Here is a 24191-nt window from a genome sequence, read left to right on the forward strand (position 1 = left end):
TCTGACCTGTCTGCTGGGTGACACCCTCCTCTCGTCCGGGTTCCCAGGCCCCCTTAGACCCTCCTCTCTTCCAGGGGCTCCCAGCTGGGTCACTGGTGACGTTGGGACCCGGTCATTCTCAGCTGGGGGTGGGGGGGGCGGCGTCCTCTGCTCTTGGAATGTTGCGCAGGCCCCAGCCTCCAGCCACTCGATGCCAGAGTGCCCCTCCCTCCGACATGTCACATCTTCACCCCAAACCTGTGGCCGTGCTGGGTTACGTGGCAAGGGGGGAGTTGAGGTTGCTAACCAGGTGGCCTTAAAATGCTATCCTGGGGTGTCCAGGCGGCCCATCATCACAGGGTCCTTAAAAGCGGAGGACGAGGTGCTGCGCTGCTGGCTTTGGAGATGGAGGACGGGGCCCCGAGCCAAGGTGTGCGGGCGTCCCGAGGAGCTGGAGAAGGCTGGAGCCCCCGCAGGAAGGCAGCCCTGCCCACGCCCTCGTCTCAGCCCAGCGAGACCCGTTTCAGACTCCTACAGAACTTAACGTCCATGGATTTGTGTGAAGACACTAAGTCTGCAGAAACTTGTTAGGGCAGCGATAGGAAGCCAACACGCCCAGGGTGACGACGAAACCATCTCCGGCACTGCCACCCGTCCTGGGGCTCCACGCCTTGCTGGAGCGGGCCACGGGCTCCACCAGGGGAGCCCCACGACTTCTGCTGCTGTGGTGGTCCCAGAGGGGGAGACCTGGTGCAGAGGAGAGGCCCTGAGACCACTCGCAGGACAGAGGGCCGGCCAGCCCAGCATCCTGGACCCACCCCATCCGACTGCGGCCTCATGAGACACCCTAAGTGAGACCAAGAGACCTGCAGGGTGAGCCCAGTGAGGCCCTGGCCACGAAGTCCTTTAAGGCCGCTTGGGGCAGAGAACTCCACAGCACTTGTCACCTCTATCGCAACTGTTGGCACTTCAGCATGGGAGGGGGTCCTCCTGGCCAGCACGGAGCCTGGCCCAGAGCAGGTTCTGGCCTTTGACACCTATCCCCACTTCACCAGGGTCCCTGAGGAGGAGGGGGAGGGAGTCGCGGTGTCCCCCAGGGCCCAGCCTACCCTCACGTCCACCCTTCTCCCCCACGTCTTAGGACACCTCCCCCAGCCCCAGCCTCCACCCCACATCCCTGCGGCCCACCACTAACCCTAGGGGTCTAGGGATCCTGAGAAAGGCACAGGCCTGGAACAAGATTACACTCAGGGGACCCCAGAGACAACGGGGTGGGGGCCTAGCTGCATGATCTTGGAAGGCTTCCTGGAGGAGGAGCCTGAGCTGAGGCCAGGATGGGCAGGTGGGGTCGCAGCACCTCAGCAGCTGGCTCTGGGAGGGAGGCAGAAACCCGGGCGTTGCCCTCACCCTGGGCCTGGGGGCGGGGGTTGATGACCTCATCCTGCCCAGAGCCCCCCTCCCTCACGGCCACCCACACACGCTGCCCCCAGTCAGCCCCTGAGTGTCAGTCACCAAGTCCGGGGGATGGCGCCGCACCTGCCGCCCTCCTTCCACCCCGCCCCCCACGGGCTGGGAGCCTATCATCACCTCCCTTCTTCCCCTCCTCCCACTTCCTCTTCCCCTCCAGCTTGGTCTCCCCAAAATGCAGCCCCATGTTACCCCCAGCCCAGAACCCACCCACCCACCCCTCAGCCTCGGGGCACAGGCAGACACCGTGGCAGGCCAGGGCCAGCTCCTCGCAGCTGCCCCACCCTGCCTTCTCAGGCCCTGTTCCGCTACAAGCTCCCTGTGCGGAGACGGGTGGCATCACCTCCTCCAGGAAGCCTCCCTCTGTGTTGGGAACCTCCTTGGCTCCCGCAGGCTCTGGGCTTCTCCCCATCACGGCATCACCCCCGAGTTACACGTGCCCCTGGGGGCCTCCTGGAGAGGCAGTGCTCCTGGCCTGGGCGGGCACCAGTACCAAGCAGTTCATGACCAGAACCTCCTCGCTCCCGGAAGATCGCTGGTCCCACCTCACTGCCCCCTGCAGGCAGGCACCCAGCTCCCCAAGGGGCTAGGCTCCCCAGCCCAGACCCCTTCCACCCAGGCCAGCTAAGGGGCTGTCCATGAACCAGGCCCCGAAGGGGGGACTGCCAAGGCCTCACACCCCTCCCAGGCCACCCACAGTGGCCTGTCTCCAGGATGACGGCCCCTGGGGGGAGTGGGCAGCCTCTCCTGGCAGCCCAGAGGGCCATCTTGGAGGGCCACTCTGCTCTGTCCCTCAGGCCCCACCAGGTGGCCTCTTGGAGATTGGGCTGGGGCAAGTCACCCCAACCGGAGGTGGTCTCCAAGGCCTCAGGGGTGAGTGTTCTGAGGAGAGGGCAGCCAGACGTCCTCCCAGGCCTGTTTTCTCATCCCTGGGCTGGTCATGACTGTCTGGTGGGCACTGGGGAGGGCGCAGGAGCCGTGCGCCCCAGACCTGGCAGGCCGCCTCCCCAGGACCCACAGGAAAGGCACCGAAGACAGACACGCGGGGCTGAGTCGTCTATTAGGAGGGCGGCGACCTCGAGGCCTGGGCCTCCAGAGTCACGTTGTGCCAGAAAGGCGCGCTCTGGACCAGGAAGGCTTGGAAGGCGCTGCTGGACTCGGCGGACCTCGGTGGATGGGGTAAGAGCACGCCCTTGTCCTCGTCCTGGGACACCAGCTGGGCCACGATCTGCGCGAGGTCCTGCGTGGACGGCGGGGTCAGGGGGCAGGGCGAGCAGGGCGGGGCGGGGCAGGACAGAACGCTCGGCACACCCCGCCCTGCGCACCCTGTAGGAGAGGGTCGCCCCGGCGAGGCCCGGCCTCTCGCCGCCACCCAGCACGGCCAGCCTCCAGCGCTCGTCTATGCTGACGTGCCAGCGGCGGCTGGGGGCCTGCTCCCCTGCGTCTCGCACACCTGCGGGGACAGGGCAGGGGCCCGCGCCGGCCGCACCTGGGGGTCCCGCACCCGCCTCGCGGAGGGGGACGCTTCCAAAGTGCTGTGTGCTCAGCCTCCCCAGTGCCGGCGGGCGGGCAGGTCCTCAGCCTCTGGTCCTGGGGCCTTCCGTGGCCGTGCCCGGCGGCTCGGCCCCTGGGCACCCCGGCCGGCACCTGCCCTGCCTTCCCATGCACGGGTCGGCCCCCTGGATGCTGGGAGCCATTACCGCGGAGGTCGTGGCCCTCCGGCTGCTGCCCGGTCCTGGCCGGACAGAGCTAGCCCACACTCTGGGGAGGCCCCAGAACAGGCGGCCAGACTGCGGCCGCCTCAAGAAAGGCGGACCCAAAGGTCAGCCTCCTCCCCAGACCCCTCTAAAATGACCATAAAGAGGCGTAGGGTGGAAAATATCGCTCAGGTGTCCACAGGGACACAGGAACAGGCAGTGAGGCACGGGGGTTAGAGGGCTGTCGGCAGAGGCTGGAAAGCGGTTACTAACTGGGAAAGACCAGAAGTGCGCTGCACCCCTGCAGGAAGCCTCCCCCCAGGGAGAACTTCCCAGGCGGGCTGTCCGTGAAAGACCCTCAGAGCCTCTCCTGCTCTGCCCAGCCAGGGAGCCATCCCATTGCCTCCCTGGGGGAAGCCAGGAGGTCACCCTCTGGAGTGCCACGGGGGCAGGGAAGGGTGCCATGCTAAAAATAAAGAGAGGATTAAGACAAACTCAGCCTCCATTCCTCAAAAAATTAAAAACAGAGCTACCATATGATCCAACAATCCCACTTCTGGGTATACGTCCAAAGGAATCGAAAGCAAGTCTCAGAGAGCTATTTCTGTACTCATGCTCATAGCAGCGTTATTCACCGTAGCCAAAGAGTGGCTGCAACCCAAACGCCCATCAACGGATGGATGAATGAGCCTAATGTGGTCCATCCACACAATGGAATATTATCCAGCCTTAAAAAGGAAGGACATTCTGGCACAGGCTGCGATGCGTGTAGTGAAACGAGCCAGTCACAGAAAACACAAATATTGTTTAGTCCAGGGAGCCCCAGCTCCCCCACCCCTGCCACAGGCTGCACAGCAGGAGGCGAGCGAGCCCCTCCCCATCGCTCTCATTACTGCCTGAACCACGCCCCCCCGCCCCCCCCCCCCCCCCCCCCCCCCCCCCCCCCCGTCGGTGGAGAAATTGTCTTCCATGAAACCGGTACCTGCACCAAAAAGGTTGGGGACCGCTGTTTTAGCCCACTCGTACGAGTTACCTAGGGTCATCAGATCCGTAGAGTCAGAACATGGAATGCTGGCTGCCAGGGCTGGGCGAGGGCGAGGTGCTGCTTCAGGTTTGCAAGATGGAAAAGTTCTGGAGATGGGTTTCACAACAATGCAAATATACTTAACACTACTGAACCGTACACTTCAAAATGGTTAGGATGCCCCCCCCCCAAAAAAAGTGGATACTTGGACCCAGAAACATGCACAGAAGGAGGATGATGTGAGAAGACGGCTGTCTGCAAGTCAAGGAGGGAGGCCTGGAAAAGACCCTTCCCTCGCAGCCCTCAGAGGGAACCAGCCCTGCTGACACTTTGATTTTGAACTTCTTGCCTCCAGACTGCGAGACAATACATTTCTCTTGTTTAAGACAAAGAAAGTGAAGCCCCCAGCCCCTCCTCCCACTCTGCACGAAGAACGGTGGCAGCCTGGCTAAGCTCCCCTTCTGCGCAGGAGAGGGGAGGGGTCCTTTCTGGGGAGAAAGGCCAGTCCCAGAGAAGAGGCCTACAGACACCAAGAGAGGGGGGTGCCCAATGCGGAGCAGCCCAAACCTGCCCGATCACCCCACAAAGAGCGTGACCGCTGGTGAGGCGGCCCCTGGCACACGGAGCCTTCAGCCAGCCCTGCACGCCCCACTCTTCAGTGTAGACCAAGAGCGGCCCCGCCCCCAACCTGAGAACGTCTCCAGTGTGAAACACAGAGGCCAAACCACCAACCTGGGCAGAAGGAACTCAGAGGACAGGGGGCTGTTACAGGGAGCAGAAGGAAGCCGGCCACCTCCCCCTGTAACTGTTGTTCTCCTGGATCCAATGTACCTATGAAACAAGAAGAGGATGACGTGAAGAAGGGCTGTTCAGAGAACGGGGGGATCCAATGTACCTATGAAACAAGAGGATGACGTGAAGAAGGGCTGTTCAGAGAACGGGGATGAGCTCTTTCGAGTTAAAAATGCGACGTCAGAATTTAAACTTCTATAGCAGGTGCTGGGGTAGGCTGTTGACCCTAGTTGGTCACTCCCTTCCTGTAATCGAATCCTACGCCTCCCCTTTAACGTGTGGCGTCATGCCGGTTCCCACTAGACTATATTTTCCTGCCTCACTGCTGCTGGGCGGGTCCACAGGGTGCTGACAGCATTCCCAGTGTAGTCTGAGTGGGCCTCCTGACATTCTGTGTCCGCCCGAGCACAGGCTTCCCTGGGAAGACCTCTGAGGGTAAGTGGCATGGAAGACACACAACCTGCGAACAGAAAAACAAAAGTTTGCTGTTGTGAATCATGGAAATTTTGGAGTTGTTTGTCACGGGGCATCATTACAGCAAATGCTGATAATAGAAGGACGGGCAGCAAAGCCCAAAAAGGCAAGGTAACAAAGTATGAGAAAATGGGAGAGTCAATCACACGGGCCCACGTCCAACTAACAGAGTTTCCAGAAAGAGAGTCAGTCACACAGGGCCACATCCAACTAACAGTGTTTCCAGAAAGAGAGTCAGTCACACAGGGCCACATCCAACTAACAGAGTTTCCAGAAAGAGAGTCAATCACACGGGCCCACATCCAACTAACAGTGTTTCCAGAAAGAGAGTCAATCGCACGGGCCCACATCCAACTAACAGAGTTTCCAGAAAGAGAGTCAGTCACACAGGGCCACATCCAACTAACAGAGTTTCCAGAAAGAGAGTCAATCGCACGGGCCCACATCCAACTAACAGAGTTTCCAGAAAGAGAGTCAGTCACACAGGGCCACATCCAACTAACAGAGTTTCCAGAAAGAGAGTCAATCGCACGGGCCCACATCCAACTAACAGAGTTTCCAGAAAGAGAGTCAGTCACACAGGGCCACATCCAACTAACAGAGTTTCCAGAAAGAGAGTCAGTCACACGGGCCCACATCCAACTAACAGAGTTTCCAGAAAGAGAGTCAATCACACGGGCCCACATCCAACTAACAGAGTTTCCAGAAAGAGAGTCAGTCACACAGGGCCACATCCAACTAACAGAGTTTCCAGAAAGAGAGTCAATCACACGGGCCCACATCCAACTAACAGAGTTTCCAGAAAGAGAGTCAGTCACACGGGCCCACATCCAACTAACAGAGTTTCCAGAAAGAGAGTCAATCGCACGGGCCCACATCCAACTAACAGTGTTTCCAGAAAGAGAGTCAATCGCACGGGCCCACATCCAACTAACAGAGTTTCCAGAAAGAGAGTCAATCGCACGGGCCCACATCCAACTAACAGAGTTTCCAGAAAGAGAGTCAATCGCACGGGCCCACATCCAACTAACAGAGTTTCCAGAAAGAGAGTCAATCGCACGGGCCCACATCCAACTAACAGTGTTTCCAGAAAGAGAGTCAATCGCACGGGCCCACATCCAACTAACAGAGTTTCCAGAAAGAGAGTCAATCGCACGGGCCCACATCCAACTAACAGAGTTTCCAGAAAGAGACAGAGCAGAGAAGATGAACACACACACGCGCACACACGCCACGGAGGGAGCAAGGCTCCAGATTGAAGGGGCTCACACAGGACCGAGAAAGGGAACAGACTGGCACCAGAGGACAGTGTGGTGATATTTCAGAACCAGGGCAGGAGGAGAAACAGCCTGACTTCCAGAGACTAAAAAGCAGGGCACGTGCAAAGGAGGAGAACTCCGCAGGGTCCAGGGCACCAAGCAGCCCCACTGCAAGGTGGAAGCAATGCAACAACGGCCTAAAATCCTGAAAGAAAATTATTTGCCACCGAGAATTTTCACCCAACCAACGTATCACTCAAGTATGCAGGTGGAATAAAGATATGTTCAAACTTTAAAGTCTCAGGAAATCGAGTGTCTTCAGAGGAGCTGCCTTCTGAGGAGCTGCGAGATGGGGGGCTCCAGCAGACAAGGGGGGAGCTGGCAGGAGGGACGCCCAGGGCCCAGGAACTGGGGTCCCAACCAGGAGCGGCAGGGAGGGTCCCTGGATGAGGCAGGTACAGGGTGGCACAGAGGCAGGGGCGGTGGAACCCCCAGACCTGAGGGGTCGGGTCGTTTGTGAGCCGAGTGTCACAGTTTCTCTGGAAAGTTTGGGAAAGAATCGATAATCAGTGCACAGAAAACGAAGAAGAAGGGGCAGGAGGGCGCGATTATTACCTCCAGGGAAAAAGAGAAGCGGTGGGAGAAGGGTAACCTTGTCACTTTGAGGGAAACTTCCCCACGTTCAGCTGTCGGCAGGCTTCCAGGGGGTCACTGGGGAGCAGACATTCGCAGCAGATTGAGGTAAAAGGATGAGCCGACTCCGGGTCCGGGGAGGGGAAGGTGTCTCCAGGGCAGGTGCGGCCCGCAGTCCCTGTGGGGGGCGCCGGCAGATGCGGGCAGCTGGGCCATGACCCGCAGGGCCAGGCAGCGCTGCTGTTCTCAATTATGTGCCCGCAAGTGGTAATAAAACGGACACAAAATTTTACAAACAGATTGAAGCAATTAAGTAGAGTGACCTAACAGAGAGCACGCACGGGGGACCCACATTCTCACCAGCAAGAGGAACCATCGTGCACACTGGCTGGGCTCCAGGCCACGGGCAGAACAGACTCCCCCGTGGGCCCGACTGGAGACCAGAACAAGGTGCTCCTGTGGGCACAGATGGGGGAGTGGAAGGGAAACCCAGTCCCCGGGAGCGGTCAGGGAGGACTCCCCCCCGCCAGGAGGGTGGCCAAAGCTGCCCTCTGAAGACATGCGATAGCTTCCAACGCTGGAAGAGTAGAAAACAGCCCTGGAACTGGAGGGACAAAGCAAACAACTCAGGAAGCTAGGAAAACAGCAACAAAAGCAGTTCACGGAGAGTTTAAAGACAGAATCGGGAAAGGCTGGTGAATAAATTAAAGTGGAAAAACAGTGGGCAATGATCACAAACTGGTTCTTTGCAAAACCAGTAAAACAGCTACTGCTTCCCTTGTGTCCTCCCCAACTCCACACAGGTCTGTCTTTATCATGTTTTTTCCTTTTTTAATTTTAGTTTTATTAGAGCATACTTGATTTACAGTGTTTTGTTACTTTCAGGTGCACAGCAAAGTGAGTCCGCTATACATATATTCATTCTTTTGCATATAGGTTATCACAGGATATTGAGTAGAGCTCCCCGTGCTGTACAGCAGGTCCTTGATTGTTATCTACCTTGTATATAGTCGTGTGTGTATGTTCACCCCAAGCTCTCGACTTATCCCTCCCCCCAACACGGTTCCCCTTTGCTAACCATATGAATGAACTTATTTGCAAGACAGAAACAGAGTTACAGATATTGAAAACAGAAACAATCTTCCTGGAGCGCCAATCACTTCCTTGTTCAAAACCATTCACTGGCCTCTCCCTGGAGTTCTTTGCCCACTTGCCATGTCATCCCCCTCTTGGGCCCTCATCAGGCTAACTTCTACTCATCCTTTAAGACTCTGGAAGCACGTCTTTGCTCTCCACTCTGCTGCCAGGCTCTCCCAGACAGCCCCACTACCCCATCCCCTTTGAATGCGTGTACTGCAGCACTCACTGCCTTAATTGTAACTCTGCCTGCCTCCCTAACCAGGCTGAGGACTTCCTGGGAACAGAGGTATATTTTAACCCGGTCACCTAGCAGAACACCTAGCCCATACTAGCTGCTTAGAAACTTTAATTAATTCACGCTTTCTCTGGGTCCAGAAATGTCATTGATCTAAAGCAGAACAGAGTCATGACCCAGCCACCTAGATCCGCTCAGTGAAGCAAAGCAGAGGTGGGCTGAGATGCAAGCCCAGGGCCCCAGACAGATGCCAGAGCCTTTGCTGGACACTGGTTTCTGCATGTGGCAGATACTAAGTTGGGTCAAGTTGATGCTAACAAACTGAGGCAGAGCCATTCTGACAGCCGTTTCTGTTTCCAAGTGAACACTGCATACGGGAGATGCTACATTAAGGTAATTATTGTACACAAAATGTAATCAATTTCCCTGTGTTGCCTTCTCTCCAGCAAATGATTTTGCATAAAGCAAAGTTTAATGTTTTGGCCTGGCTAAGAGGCTTTATCTTGGATGGAAAAAGAAGTGCTTCGGAAACCTTGCCAGAAATTTCCGAATATCACTGCGTCTTCAAATATCGCACTACGCTGATCAGTTTTTGTTGACTTCCACATACAGCATTGACTCAATTCCTTTGCAAATCACTCCATTCTTTGGACCTCATTTTCTCCATCTGCTAGTGTTGGAGGGTCCCCTGCGGAGGCGGGGTGCGCTGTGTCTCACCGTGAGGACGAGGACACTGGAGTGGAAGCCCCGGGGAGCACTCCCTGGCGCGAGCCCTCCGAGTCCGCCGTCAGCCCCGCCAAACAGCCCGGGTCTATCTTTGTCATTTTTGCCAATCTTTTCACATTTAGCACCCATTTCGTTTCTCCTTTATGAACTATAAGTCCATAGACTTAACACACTTTTCTGCTCAGTTTTAAAAACTGTTTTCTCTTTGCTATTAAGCATCTCTTCACAGATTCCGGTTGGTAAACATTTGTATGTTCTAAATATTAGAAGTGTTTTCTTCCAGAGTGTCCTGTAACACTCTTGTGTCTTTGATTGTACTAGCCTTTAAAAACGGCAGTCGATTTGTCAGGATTTTCCTTTATGGATTTGGCCTAAAATGGGCATTTCCCACTCGGATTCTAAACACTGCTACATTCTCCCTGTGCTTCTGTGGTTTGCTTTTAATGGTTAGCGTGTGTGCGCGTGTGTGTATGTGTGCGCGCGTGTGTATGTGTGTGTGTGATGAGTGGTGGGGATCTACTTAACGATCTTCTAAATGGATAGCCAATCACCCCAATACCATTCATTGAAGTCTGTTTCCCACTGCTCTGCAGAATCTCGGAAATTAAATTCCCAGATTTAAACCAGGGTCCATTTCTGGACTGTTTGTGCAGGTCATAAGTCTCCTTGCCAACTTCTGCCCCAGCGCCACACAACATGCACTGCTCAGAGCAGGCAAGGGAGGCCCTGCTCTTCTTTTTTAAAACTCTTGCCTGGGGACTTCCCTGGCGGTCCACTGGGTAAGACTCCACGCTCCCAGTGCAGGGGGCCTGGGTTCAATCCCTGGTCAGGGAACTAGATCCCCCATGCCGCAACTAATGACCCCGCGTGCCGCAACGAAGATCCCGAGTGCCACAACTAAGACCCGGCGCAGCCTAAATAAATAAATATTTAAACGAACAAACAAGCAAACAAAAAACTCTTGCATGGCTTCTTTGGCAAGTAAAAAATTTTAAAATCTCTAGTTTTTCAAATTATGTTGTCACTCTGCAGTAATACACTGTCTTCTTTTGCCCTCACTGAAGGGGTACCCCGCCTGCTGCTCCACTCCCTGGAGAGCGCCCACCAGGCCGCCTTGCTGTGTGTGGAGGGGCGTCCACCCGCCCTGACCCCAGAGCCCACGGCACGCTGGCGGCGTCTGGCAGCTGAGCACCGCTGAACTAATGCCAGGCTGTTGACAGTATGCCTCCTCCCACTTGTGGGAATATTCCACCCTTCTCTCCGCACCCTTCCATGTGCGTGTCGAGGGGCTGTGTGGTTTGCAACCCACTCTGACAACAGCTGCCTTTAACCCGAGTTAACCGACAGTGCTAATTCCCCTTCTGCCGCGTCTCCTGCTTTGTTGGTCTTGCCTATTTTAGGGTCTTTCTCTGTCTTCCTCTTCTGGCTCGATCAGGTGCTGTTTCTAGCCCACTTCCCCTCCACTTGTTCAGAGGCAGTTCTCTTCCTAGTCTTGTGGTGTAATCAAAACCCGCCAAGCCCACCTGAGCCTGAGGTTGACAACCATCTCCACCGGCTTCTTAACCAGCGCCGGGGGTCTAGAACACTGACTCGCCAGCCACTCGAGGGGACCACGATCTCCAGCCTTCCTCAAGCTTCCGGATGACTGCAGCTCTGACTGGCATCTTGGAGTAACCTCACGAGAGACCCCGAGCCTGAGCCACACAGCTAAGCGGCTCCCAAACTCCTGACCTATAGAAACTGGGACAAAAATATTTATCATTGTTCTGAGCTGCTGAAATCTGGAGACTTCTGTTGCGCACTAACAGAGAACTGATGCGCTGCCAGAAACGCTGTGTACCTTTAAGATAACATTGTCAAGATTCATGAAAAACATTTTTTTTTCTAATTAGGATTGCCGTGAATTATTTATTTTGGGAAAATCTGGCAGGTTTAAAACACTAAATCTTCCCACCCAATAATATGATACAACTTTCCCCTTAGGAATTCTCTGCCATTTGTCACATTTTATAGTGTTCTTCACATAGGCATCAAACGAGACACAGTTATTTCTAGGACATCGTAGTTTCTGTTGCTAAAGTGAACGGATTCTTTTTGCTACTACATTTCCTGGTTGGTTATTTTTAGTGCATTGGAAACTATTAAGTTTTGAGTGGTGATCATATATCCAACCTTCCTCTTCCATTAGTGGTCTTTTAATTGTCCTGCGTGGATTTTCTGGGTAGACAGTATGCTGGCCACACACGGTGACTGCTCCAGGTATGCATGGCTCATTTCATCCTCCTGACTCTGAGCAGGCTCCACACGCTGTCTCATCGTCATGGCGATGCCGTGCCCGCCGCTTGACGCTTCAGGAAACACATCCACCGTGCGCTCTTAATGCTCCCCTTCGCCACGTTACAGAAGTGTCCATTTCTTCCCACCTTGTTAAGAATCAACAGGTTTTGGTTTTTATTTTTTTAATTTTCTTATTTATTTATTTTTGGCTGCCTCGGGTCTTCGTTGCGGTGCGCGGGCTTCTCATTGCGGTGGCTTCTCTTGATGCGGAGCACAGGCTCTAGGTGCGCGGGCTTCAGTAGTTGTGGCACGAGGACTCAGTAGTTGTGGCTCGCGGGCTTAGTTGCTCCGCGGCATGTGGGATCTTCCCGGACCAGGGCTCGAGCCCGTGTCCCCTGCGTCGGCAGGCGGATTCTTAACCACTGCGCCACCAGGGACGTCCCCTCAGTGTATGTTCATCGAGCACCTGCAACGTGCCGTGCACCCTCCTGCCGCTGGGGACAGAGCTGTGAGGAGCAGAGGCCCTGCTGTCCTGGACGGGGTGACCCTTCGTGCTCGTGCAGTTTGCTGCTTGGTTCGATGAACCTCCTGCACGTTCAGGACTTTTCGACCTGTGCTTCAGGTAGATGGCGCACCCCTCCGTTCCGTTTCTCTTTCCCTCCTCCCCACGCAGCACTGGTGTCAGGGGGATGCCCTGGGCAGCGTGAACCTCGTCGACGGGGAGGACTCGTTTCTTAGTTGCTTGGGATGCCTACCCACAAATCCCTCCTTAGGGCAGATCCAGGCCCACTTTAGAGTTTCCTTTGTTATCAGTCTCTTCAGGTTTTTGAAAATCAATTTGTAACACGGATTCCAATCGTCACAGTTCAGGGTCCTTGCTTTGCTCCTCACGTGGCGAGACCCCACAGTGAAGGCCTCCCGCCGCCTGTGGGCGCTGGCCCTGGGGGCTCGGGTCCCACTGGCCTCAGCTGTGTTTGGGGCACTCCTGGGTCACCCCAGGTGAGGGGAGGGCTGTGCCCACCACGGAGGAGTCCCTGCAGCCAGCCCCCGGGCCTGCACACGAGGCCCCCTCCGTGGAAGGGCTGTCCCACCTTAGCCCGGCCTTAAGCCCAGTTTAGTTTAAAACTAATGGTAACCACGTGAGAAAAACGCAAAGGAAGATACATGAAAAAACCCAGGAATCCACTACCCAAAATGAACAATGCCGTACTTGCTTCCGATCTTTTCCCCCAAGAAATAAAACATATTGATATGGTCTCGTGCAAGGCTCCTCTCTCCACCCCCAGTGAGGGAGGTGAGCTGGGAGCCCGGGTTTGCTCCCCGCTTTCCGGTCCTGCCACCAGCAGATGTGGCCACAAACCACGCGAGGCACCAGGCTGGTCTCTGACGCAGGTAACCGGGGCCACGGGGTGCGGAGTGCTCTTCCGCGTGCTTCTCCCTTAACCTGCTTTTGAGACATTTCCCCGTGGACTTGCAGGGGCTAGTCCATGTGGACTTGCAGGGGCTAGTCCATCAGCTGTCACTGCTGTGCTGCCCTCACCTGAACCAACAGCCCCCATTACCTCACCACCCCCACTGTGGGGACAGCAGGCTGGACACGTGGGCTCCTGCGGGGCAGCTGGCGTCTCACCTTCTCCAGGCGCTGCCTGGGGCCGCCCCAGAGCTCCCACCAGCAGGGGTGCTGGCTCTGCGCCCCGCATCTTGGCCAGAACTCTGGCCTCTCATGTTTTTGTCAGTTGAACCTCATTTATTTCCCTGACATCAAATACCTTTTAGTTTTCTTTCTAGCCAGTGGGGACTCCCTTTCTGTGAAGGGACTGTACATTCTGGGGACCATCTGCCTCTCTTGCAGGCGCGCGTGTGGTGTGTGTGTGTGGTGCGTGATGTCTGTGGTGTGTGTGTGTGCATGTGTGTGTAAGGTGCCCCTCTGGGCCTCACACTGGCGCTCTGTCCGGTGTGGGTGTTGGGACAGGGATGGGCCTGGGGCTTCCTCAGGAAGGTGACTGGCGTGCACGCTGTTTCCAGTGCAACCTGCTGTTCCTGGCTGTCTAGGGTGTCCAGCCCAGACTGGCCCGAGCCCTGCAGGGCCAGCAGTTGGAGCACCAGGCCCAGCGTGGCCTTGCTCAGCCTCTCCCCGTCCTTCTGGAACTTGTTCTGAAGTGCCCCTCCGGGCCTCTAGCCCTACTTCCGCGCTCACCTGCGATTCATCTAAGCCTCTCAGGGCCGTGTCCTCGGTTAACCCAGGACCAGCCGTGCTCACCAGCCCTTCCTCCGGGGCCAGGCCAGACCCTACTCATTACAGGAAGCTCCACTTCCGGGACCTGGAATTTGTTTTGCTTCGCCCTGTCCCATAAGGGACCTCTTGTTCCTTCTTTCTTTTCTTCCCTTTTTACATAGTTTCTTTACTGGGATGAAATGCACATCACATAACATTTACCATTTTGACCATTTTTAAGTGTACAGCTCACTAGCATAAACACATTCACACTGTTGTGCGACCATCACCAACATCATCTCCAGAACTTTCCATTTCCCCAAACTGAGGCTCCGTCCGCATTAAACTCACTCCCACCCCTCCTCCAGCCCTGGCACCCACACTTCTACTTTGTCTCTAAATCTGACCCCTCTCGGGACCTCATGAGTGGACCATGTAGCGTCTGGCTTATTTCACTCAGGTCATGTCCTCAAGGTCCATCCATGTTGTGTCACGTGTCAAAAGGCCTTTCCCTTTTAGGGCTGAGTTATCCTCCCATTGTATGTTTTCGCCACACTCAGCCGGCAATGAACACTTGGTTTGCTCCTACCTTTTGGTTATTGTGAATAGCGCTACTGTGAACATGGGTCTACAAGTACCTGTTTGTGTCTCTGCCTTGGATTCTTTGAGATATTTACTCGGAACTGGAATTGCTGGATCATATGATGATTCTATGCTTAATTTTTTGAGGAGCCTCCATACTGTTTCCCCTGGTGACTGTGCCATTTACATCCCACCGGCAGCGCGCCAGGGGTCCGACTTCTCCACACCCTCACCAGCACTTGTTCTTTTTTTAGATTATCATTACAGCCACATGCTAACAGGCGTGAAGGGCTATCTCACTGCGGCCTTGACTCGCGCTGCCCTAGAACTAATGTAGTTGAGCATCTTCTCGCGCACCTGCTGACCCTTCGTGGATCTTTGGAGAAGCGTCTATTCGAGTCCTTTGGCCAGTTTTGAATCGCGGTCTTGGTTTAGAGTTCTCTATATATAAGGATATTAATCCCTTAGCAGACATGGACTTGCAAATGCAGTTGACTCTTGAACAACATGGCTTTGAACCGCATGGGTCTGCTCACACATGGGTCTTTTTCAATAAATGCGCACCAGAGCAGCGGCCCCCAACCTTTTTGGCACCAGGGACCGGCTTCGTGGAAGACAATTTTGCCCTCGGGGTGGGGAGGGGGATGGTTCAGGCAGTAGTGCCAGTGATGGGGCGGATGAAGCTTCGCTCGCTCACCCACTGCTCACTTCCTGCTGTGCGGCCCAGGTCCTAGCAGGCCGCGGACTGGCAGTGGTTAGGGTTAGGATGTGGAACTTCAAATACAGAGGGCCAACTATAAAGTTTTACTCAGATTTTTGACTGCTGGGCAGGGGGTCGGCGCCCCTAACCCTCAAGCTGTTCAGGAGTCGATTATGCTTTCTCCCATGCCGCGTGCTGACTTTTCCCTCTGTTGGCAGTGTCCTTTGATGATCAAAAGTTTTTAATTTTGATGAAGCCCAATTCATCTATTTTTACTTTCGTCGCCTGTGCCATTGGTGTCATATCCAAGACATCATTGCCAAATCCAGCGTCAGGATGTTTCCCCCTGTTTTCTTTTAGGAGTTTTATAGGTTTAGTTCTTATGTCTATGTCTTTGATCCATTCTGAGTTAATTTTTTCACGTGGCATTAGGTAAGAGTCAAACTTCATTCTTTTGCTTGTAGATATCCAGTATTCCCAGCACCATTTGTTGAAAAGACAGGGAATTCCCTGGCGGTCTAGTGGGTAGGACCCTGTGCTCTCGCTGCCAAGGGCCTGGGTTCGATCCCTGGTCAGGGAACTAAGGTCCCACAAGCCACGTGGTGTGGGCAAAAAAAACCCCCCAAAAACAAAAAAACCGCCTTCTGCCGTTGAACAGTCTTGGCAACCTTGTCAATTATTATTATTTTTTATTTCCGAAATGCAAATATAGTTTATTACAAAAAGTTTATTATATTCATAAATTATAAGAGAAAAAACAATGAAGTCATTTCCGAAGATGTCAAAAAGGGACTTAATATAATTTAACAAGCATTTCTAATTCAATAAAAGTTATTAGCGTATTACAACAAAAAGAATATAAGAGAAACTAAAAGCAACATTAGATTAGATTAACAGTGAGACACTAGCAGCCATTCCATTAAAGTCAGGAAGACAACGAGACTCACCATCACTGCTATTCAAATCACGCAGGAAATCAATTTAATAGGCCAACTAAAAACAATTCTCAAAATATTAGAAGAGACAAACTTTTCACTATTTTCAGATGTTATCATTGTCTTCCTAAAAATTTCAAGAAAATGAACTGGGAGAGGACTTCCCTGACGGTCCAGTGGTAAAGAATCCACCTTACAATGCAAGAGACACGGGTTCAATCCCTGGTCAGGGAACTAAGATCCCACATGTTGTGGGGCAACTAAGCCCGCGCCACGACTAGAGAGCCTGCGTGCCTCAAATCACAGTGCCCACGTGCTCTGGAACCCGCACACCACAACCACAGAGCCCACGTGCCTTGGAGCCTGCACGCCACAACTAGAGAGAAGCCTGTGTGCCTCAACAAAGAGCCTGTGCACCACAACGGAAGACCCCGCATGCCACAGCTAAGAGACCCAACACAGCCAAAAATAAATAAAATAAATATTAAAAAAAAGGTTAACTTGTTTTTTTTTTAAAAAAAAGAAAATGAGCTGGTAAATTATTAGAAAAATAAGAGTGTAGTATAATAACAAATTAGAAAATAAATATTCTGAAATAAGTAGCTTTCTGTATACTGGCAACAGATAGAAATATAACAGAAAAATCCATTCACAGTTGTGACAATAAAGCGGTCAAATATCTAGGAGTAAGTGTAAATTTAAAATAAATGAATAAAATCTATATGAAGAAAACTGTTCAACATTGCTGAAGAACACAGAAGAAAACCTGAACATGTGGAGTGACATACCATGTTCATAGATGAGGAAATTCGATATTGTCAAGATGTCAATTTTCCCCCAAGTAGATTTTTAAATTCAAAGAAATTCCATTAAACATATACTACATTTGAAATAGTGAAAATGCATAATCTACATAAAAGATGAAAATAGTGCAATGAACATCTGTACACCCCTCACCTCAATTTACCAGTTGTTAGCATCTTGCCACCTTTATTTCATCTCAACTACTTTTATTTTCTGAACGTTTCGAATGTAAGTTGCAGACAGCAATGTCACTTTGCCCCTGAATACTTCAACGTGCATCTCCTAAGAATTAAGGCATTTTGACACAGCCATACTCATCAGTTTCACACTTGAGACAGTTGACAGTAATACTATAGTTCCACCAAAAACAGTGCTTGTCAAATTTTACTGTACATGTGAGCCACCTGGGGATCTTGTCAAGATGCAGGTTCTGATCCAGTGGGTCTGGAGTGATGGCTGAGGCTCTACATTTCTAACAAGTCACCAAATGGTGATGATGATGCTGGTCTGCCAGAACACACTTGGAGTTCCAAGGATCCAATATTGTTCCTTCTATACCCCCTTCCCAGGTTATCACTCCTCTCTCCTCGTCTAAAGAAGGAACCATTGTCTTAAACTTGGTGTCGCTTACTCCTCTGCATGTTTTCATACACTCATTAGATATAGGTACCCCTTAACTATACACCCTATGTTTTCCATATTTTTGAACTTTACATACGGTATCACATTGAACACATGCTTGGGCAACTTGCTATCTTCATTCAGCATTATGTGAGGTTTATCCTTGTTGATAAATGTAGTTCTGAGCCATTCATTTTAACTTCAACAAATCTTCGCCAAGGAGATACGGCTGGCGGGTAGGCTGGCTGCAGAGGACTCGCAGAAGTGTGGTGATGGAGGAGTTGGTATCTGGAGTTGGGCATTAACCAGGCTGCTTCATTTTCCATTGTGAGGTTGTAATTCACAAACAACCTAGCTTATACAGTCCTGGAGGTGGGGATTCCAGAATATTCGCTATCTGGTAAGGGTCTGCTTCCTTGTTCATGGATATCCTCTTCTTGCTGTGCCTCCATGTGGCGGAAGGGCCCTTGTCAGTTATTCTGACTTTGCTCATGGTGTATATTTTGCCTTGATGGAGGGTTTTTTTGGTTTGTTTCTCTCATGTGGTTAAATGTATCTCTTTGCTTTTATGGCTTCTGGACTTTGAGGCTTGGTTAGAAAGGCTGCCCCTACTCCACGGTTATAAAGGGATCTGCCCAGGGTTTCTCCTCGTACTTTTATGGTTTTATTCTTCTACATTTAAAATGCTGACACATTTGGAGCTCATCCTGGTACTCTGTGAGAGGTATGGCTACAACTTCCTTTCTTCTAGGCAGCTGCAGCGTCCCAGCGTCAATCAAAAACACCACCTCCCCTCCCCAGCAGCCCCGGATCTGAGGCGCCACCTTCCGCCCACACTGAGTGTCTGCAGGCGTGTGGGTCGGTTTCTACCTTTCCTGCTCCACACTGTGGTTCATGCATCTCACGACAGGACACTATCGCCTTGATAATCGAAGCTTTGTGATATGAGTTCACGTGAGAGCTGAACCTATTCTCGCTTCGTTTTCTGTTTGACCAGTTTGCCGAATTGACAAGGGAAGATGAGCTTTTAGCAATTTTGATCGTTGATGACACTGAGCTGTGAAGCGCCTGGGGAGAACCCTCTGTGCTGGTGAGTCTTCCTCTCCAAGAACATGGTGTCTTCCCACCGCCAAGTCCCTTGGTAATGCCCTGGAGTGTTTTAAAGTTTCTCTCAAACAGGTTTGCACTATTTCCTGTTAAGTTTATTCCTGTTGTCAAATGTGCCTTTTTCACTCATTTATCTTCTAGAGTCTGTTTACATCTATAAAGACTACTGATTTCCGAGCAGTTGTCTGCACCCTCTTCCCAAACCCCCTGCTGTGGGTGGATTCCAGTCCACTTTCCTGTGCTGGCGGGGCGCAGTCACGTGTCTCCCGTGATGCCGGCATCACCTCCTCCGCAGTTGCTCGCGTTCTCCGCCCCTCTTGCTCGGCTGCGTGGGCCAATGTTTCCAAGATGGCGCAGGTCACCTCGCGGATGGTGACACATCTCCAGCTCTGCTGTGCTCTGCCTGGCACTGTGCTCCTTCTGACTCCTTTCTTTCCAGGTGTTTTGCTCTCCTTCATGACAGAGATCTTCCCCGAATGTCTGGTGCCCTTGGCTGTTAATTCGCGTTTAAAGCAGGGACTGGGGCTTCCCTGGTGGCGCAGTGGTTCAGAATCCTCCTGCCAATGCAGGGGACACAGGTTCGAGCCCTGGTCTGGGAAGATCCCACATGCAACTAAGCCCGTGCGCCACAACTACTGAGCCTGTGCTCTAGAGCCCGCGAGCCACAGCTACTGAGCCCACGTGCCTAGAGTCTGTGCTCCGCAACAAGAGAAGTCACCCCAATGAGAAGCCCATGCACCACAACGAAGAGCAGCCCCCGCTCGCCACAACTAGAGAAAGCCTGCACGCAGCAACGAAAACCCAACACAGCCAAAAATAAATAAATCTAAAAAAAATAAAAGAAAAGAAAAATAAAGCAGGAACTGATAGTTGCTATCAGTGTGGGCAGACTGGGGCAATAAGCAGGGACTGATGGTTGGTATCAATGTGGGCAGACTGGGTTCTGGCAGCTGGGGCATTCCTGTTTCTGCGGCCTCAACCATGCAGCTGGGAGCTGACTCTCCAGCTCTGCCCACTCGGTGGCCGCCCACTGGAATGTGGTTGCCACCTCCTGTTGGTCGGCCCTCCAACCCAATTCTGTCCTGTGGGTTCTTGCCTTCCTCAGAGCCCTCTGCAGTCGTTTCGGTGGGACTCCTCAGAAGCAGAAAGGCACAGGTTTGCCCAGCTTTCTGTGTGAGGCTGGACGTCTGCAAACCCTTGTCAGGGTAGGTCTTCTCAGACCTAGGCCTCAGCCTGAGGTTGCTGCCCTTCTGTGAGCACGTGTCCCCACCATGTGGGGCTCTGGGGCCCTGCAGTGACCACTGCAGATGAGGGCGGCTCTCGTGGGCTCGGGCTGGAAAGGGCAGGGACCAAGGGACTGGTAGGGCCAACCTGTGCCAGCCGGGCTTGTCCCTGAAAGACGATGCCTGACAAGGCCCAGATGTGGGGAGATCCCTAGGAAGAGCCTTCCGTGCCGAGGGTGCACCAGGAGGGAACAAAGAGGATGGACACCCTGCAGGACAGAGAGACAGCAGCCTGGTGCGCCCGTCAAGGCCACGGCAAGTGGCTGACATCGCCCAAGGGCTGGCAGCAGTGGAGGGAAGAAGCAGGATGACACCGGAGGAGCGGCCAGGGTGTGGGGGACACTGCAGGGACTCTGTGCCCCCAAGTCAGAAAGCTGGGAGTCTGCGGAGAGGGGTCTGCACCCCTTCCCCACCACCCCAGGAGCCCCTCTCCTCTGTGCCACGTCCTGCCTCCCAGCCTCATCCCCACACCCCCCTTACCCACAGGGGCCCCCACCTCCCGGAACTGCAAACTTGGCAGGTCGCCCCTGCCCAGGAGCCGCCCGGCCCCTCCATGGGCAGGTGCGCGGTGGGATGGCCCCATGCCCCGGCCCCTCCCGAAGAGTCCTTGCCCCCGACAGGTACACGCTCGTGTGTTCTATGTCCTAGCTGGCCCATCCTGAGATGTCGGCCTCATGGAAGCTGAGGGGCGGCTGGTTTCCGGCAAGGGCACAGCTGGTAGGGCACCTGGAGCCCGCTTTCCTTTTCCACCACCTTTTCACGTAAACCTTTGACCTCGAGAACACCCACGCAGACGGGTCGAAGCACACAGCTCCACGGGCTCCACTGAGCCTGGCCTGCCACAGCCCGGATCCTGACGCCCAGGGAACAATACAGAACTCCTGGGGGCGTGGCTTCTGTTGCTTGTGAAGCGCCCCCGGGGCCAGAGCAGCTGTGTCCTGTCCCCTCACCGCTGCACGGGGACCGAGCAGCTGCCCACCCACTGCCCACCCCTCCAGACTGGGGCTGTCTCAAAGCAAAGCCTCCAGAAACATTTTGGCCAGACTCTGGTTGACAGGTCCTCCTGACGACTGCCCGCCTACCTGGTCAGCAAGACACCGTCCCTGCTCCGGGGGCAGAGCACCCCATGACTGGGATCCCTCCGCTCGGTGGTGCCCAGGGTTGGGTTGGCCGGCAGAGGGGCAGAGCCCACAGCTGTGGGGGACAGGAGGGGCCACGCCCACCTTGGTGCCCACCCAGGGCTCTGGGAAGAGAATGCTGACGCTCTGCATGGCCGCCAGCCCAGCACCTGCTTCTTACCAGACGCTGTTCGGCCCTACCCCAGCTCGAAAGGCCCCTCTCCACCCACACCTCCCCGGCCAGTCTCCGGGGTTTCCAGAGAGGAGCCCGGGGGCCCAGAGGCCACAGCCCGCTTCAGCTTACCCAGTCCTGAGTCTGCAGCACCTGCTGACTGCTGCTCGGGGCCCCGGGCTGGCCCCAGGCCACCGCTGGGCTTGGTGGAGCCGAGGGCTGCCCGTTCTCTTGGGACGGCTGCGACTCTGGCATCTTCCCCAGGAAGGCCTTAAACAAACGCTTCCCGCTGTCCATCTCCAGCCCCTTGGGGGGCTCGCCTGCACCTCTGGGGCTCTGGGGGTAGGTGCCCACGGCTACCTGGGCCCCTCGGGCAGAGGGAGGCCGCGTCAGGATCTGCGGGGCTCATCTTCCAGCCACTGCCCAGACAGTGCTGGGTGGGCCTCAGCCAGGGACACCCAGCAGGGTCGACCCCCTTGGGTGTCCTGGGTCCCCAGCTCCTACAGCCATTCTTCTCCACATGGTCAAGCCAGGCCGGAGCAGCTGGGCCGCCGCCCTGCCCGGCCTCCTGCAGGCTCCCCCAGGGACGCCCCCTCTCCCACCGCGGCCCCAGCTCCTTGCATGTGCCCCCAGACGGCCCAGGTGCGTCTCCTCAGGACCCTGCCTGCAGGGCGCACTGAAGGCGCGGAACGACCAGACGAGAAAGAAGGGCCCCCCCAGCTCTCCCCGTCTCCCCCCTCCCGACCCCTGTGACGCCCGACCCCTCACCTCAACGCCCCCGGGCCACACCCCAAGGTCCAGGCTCTGCGCCCCCCGCCCGCACGACCACGCGTGAAGACGCCGCAGCAGACGGCAGCCGGCCCCTCTCCACTCCATGGGGTCTGGGGATGAGGAGTTCGCTGAGGGGTGGCAGGGCAAGGGTCATGGGGACACACGGCGAGCGTCAAAGGGAGGGAACCAGGGGAGGTGGCGGCCAGCGGGGGAGGGGCGGGATACACTACGGGTACGGAGGTGGGGGAGAGGTGGGGTACACAAGGGGTGCAGGGGTGGGGAAGGGGGTGGGGAGGGGCACACTACGGGGACGGGGTGGGGGTACACTGGGTGGGGGCGGGGAGGGGCGGGGCACACTACGGGGACGGGGGCGGGCCCATTGTGGTGGGAGGGTCAAAGGGTGGGGCCCACAGCGGTTCTGAAAGGCCCGAGGGGGCGGAGTCGAGCCCCACGAACTTCCGCTTCGACAGGCTCCGCCCTGCCGTTTCCGCTTCCGGCCCGTTTCCGTGCCTGCGTCCTGGTCTCGGTTGTCAGGGGTCGACCGGGGTTCCGCTCGCCACGCGGACCTGGTTCCACTCCGGTGTCCGTGGCCCGGGGCTTCATCTCGGGCTCTCGAGGAGTCCCGGCCCCGCGCCGCTCGGAGGGGCTCGCCTCGCAGACGCCCCCGGCCGTCCGCGCCCTGACCCCAGGCCCCCTTGGGTCCCCGCCTCGCGTGGGGGCCTCGGAGCGCCGGCCCGCGACGGGCGGGCGGAGCTCGCGCCTGGACGGACGGAGGGGCCGCGGCTGCTCGAGAGGAATCACACAGCAGGCGAGGGAGGGCCTGGGAGTGCTCCCCGTTTATTAGTGTCGCATCAGCACCTTAAAATACTCCACGTGGTCACATAACGTGAGATTAGAATCTGTTTTCCAAAAACGCTATTTACATTAATCCTGTTTTCCATTAAAAAAAAACACACAAAAACCTAGCAACACGTACATCCTAGAAACCAAACAACGCACAAAGAACTGGACGGGGGGGTCTGCAGGAACGCACGGCGGCACCCCTTAGCCTCCCCTGGGGGAGGGACCCCCAAGCCCAGTCCTCAGGCCCCTGCCAAGGACTTATCTTCCTCTCCACCGGAGGACAGGACGGGTCTCGGGAGGGGTCAAGGAACAGGTGTAGGGGTCAGGCAACTGGCCTTTGGGAGCAAGTGGCCCGGTCTTGTCATGAGGAACCTGTTCTGGGACAAAGGCCAGTCAGGTCTTCATATCTGGGAGTGAGGACAGGGCAGCAATGCTGGCCCTGGCTGCTCTGATCTGCCTGCCGCTGCACAGAGACCTTTGGTTCTGGGCCCAGAGTCCCTCTCCTTCTGGATCTGCAGCCGTGACACTGACTCGGGACACCGGCCTGCATGCCCTGAGGAGATGGGGACGCAGGGGACCAACACAAGGAGGGAGAAGCAGTGGCCCGGATACAGGGCTGGAGCTCACCTCCACGGGACCTCAGCGAGGGCAGAGCTTGCCCACACCATGCCACCAGGCCCACGAGGAGCCTGGCCTTACCCGAATGTGGCTGGTGGCTTAACCTTTGAGTCCTAAGGACCACTGGTCACCCAATGGGCTGAGGACCCCTGCTCCTGTCATGTGGGTCATGGTCTGGGGCCCGTGTTCCTCACTTGCCCCCACCGCCCTCCACGTGCTCACGGCTGCACTGGCTCAGTCACAGACGGCTTTGGCTTCTGCATCACCTTCCTCCCAGGGACAAAGTGCTTTTGTATGTATCCTCAGAACAGCTCCATGAGGTAGGCTGGGGAAACGTGACCATCCCCGTTTAGCCGATGGGGAAACCGAGGCACCAGCGTGAGCAAAGCCCAGGTCTCCAAGTGAGTTATGGTGGTTGGGGTCATCTGCACGACCTCCTGGGCCCATAAACAGTGTGGCCGGTGGGCCCCGTGGCACCGGACAGACCACAACTGGGCTCTGCAGGCCCAGCGGCACAGGGTGGAGGTGCTGGGTGTCTTCTCCTTGTGGGTACAAGGACACAGGGAGGCGTGAGAAAGACAGCTCACGGTAGGGGTGGATGGGACAGCCCCCTTTGGCCCTTCTTCTAAAACTAGCTCTGCAGCTGGAAAGCTAAGTCAAGGGTGTGTCACCTGCACCTCCTTCCCGTTGAGTGTGACCTTTGGAAACGCGAGCAGTAA

At 55.2% G+C, this 24191-nt stretch overlaps 1 protein-coding gene across 1 annotated transcript; it reads right to left on the reverse strand.

Annotated features, from left to right (window-relative positions):
• Nucleotides 1-1754: 1754 nt before the first annotated feature.
• TEX22 (testis expressed 22) lies at nt 1755-23522 on the reverse strand (the record flags this gene model as incomplete). The annotated part of the gene is given in 7 exon segments (XM_079912767.1): nt 1755-2686; nt 2772-2875; nt 2878-2899; nt 21373-21600; nt 22009-22139; nt 22578-22771; nt 23482-23522. Coding segments are annotated over 7 exon segments (900 nt in total). The 3' UTR covers nt 1755-2506.
• Nucleotides 23523-24191: the final 669 nt, after the last annotated feature.

Source organism: Stenella coeruleoalba (genome assembly GCF_951394435.1).
Source record: "Stenella coeruleoalba genome assembly, chromosome: 2".
Taxonomy (NCBI): Eukaryota; Metazoa; Chordata; class Mammalia; order Artiodactyla; family Delphinidae; genus Stenella; species Stenella coeruleoalba.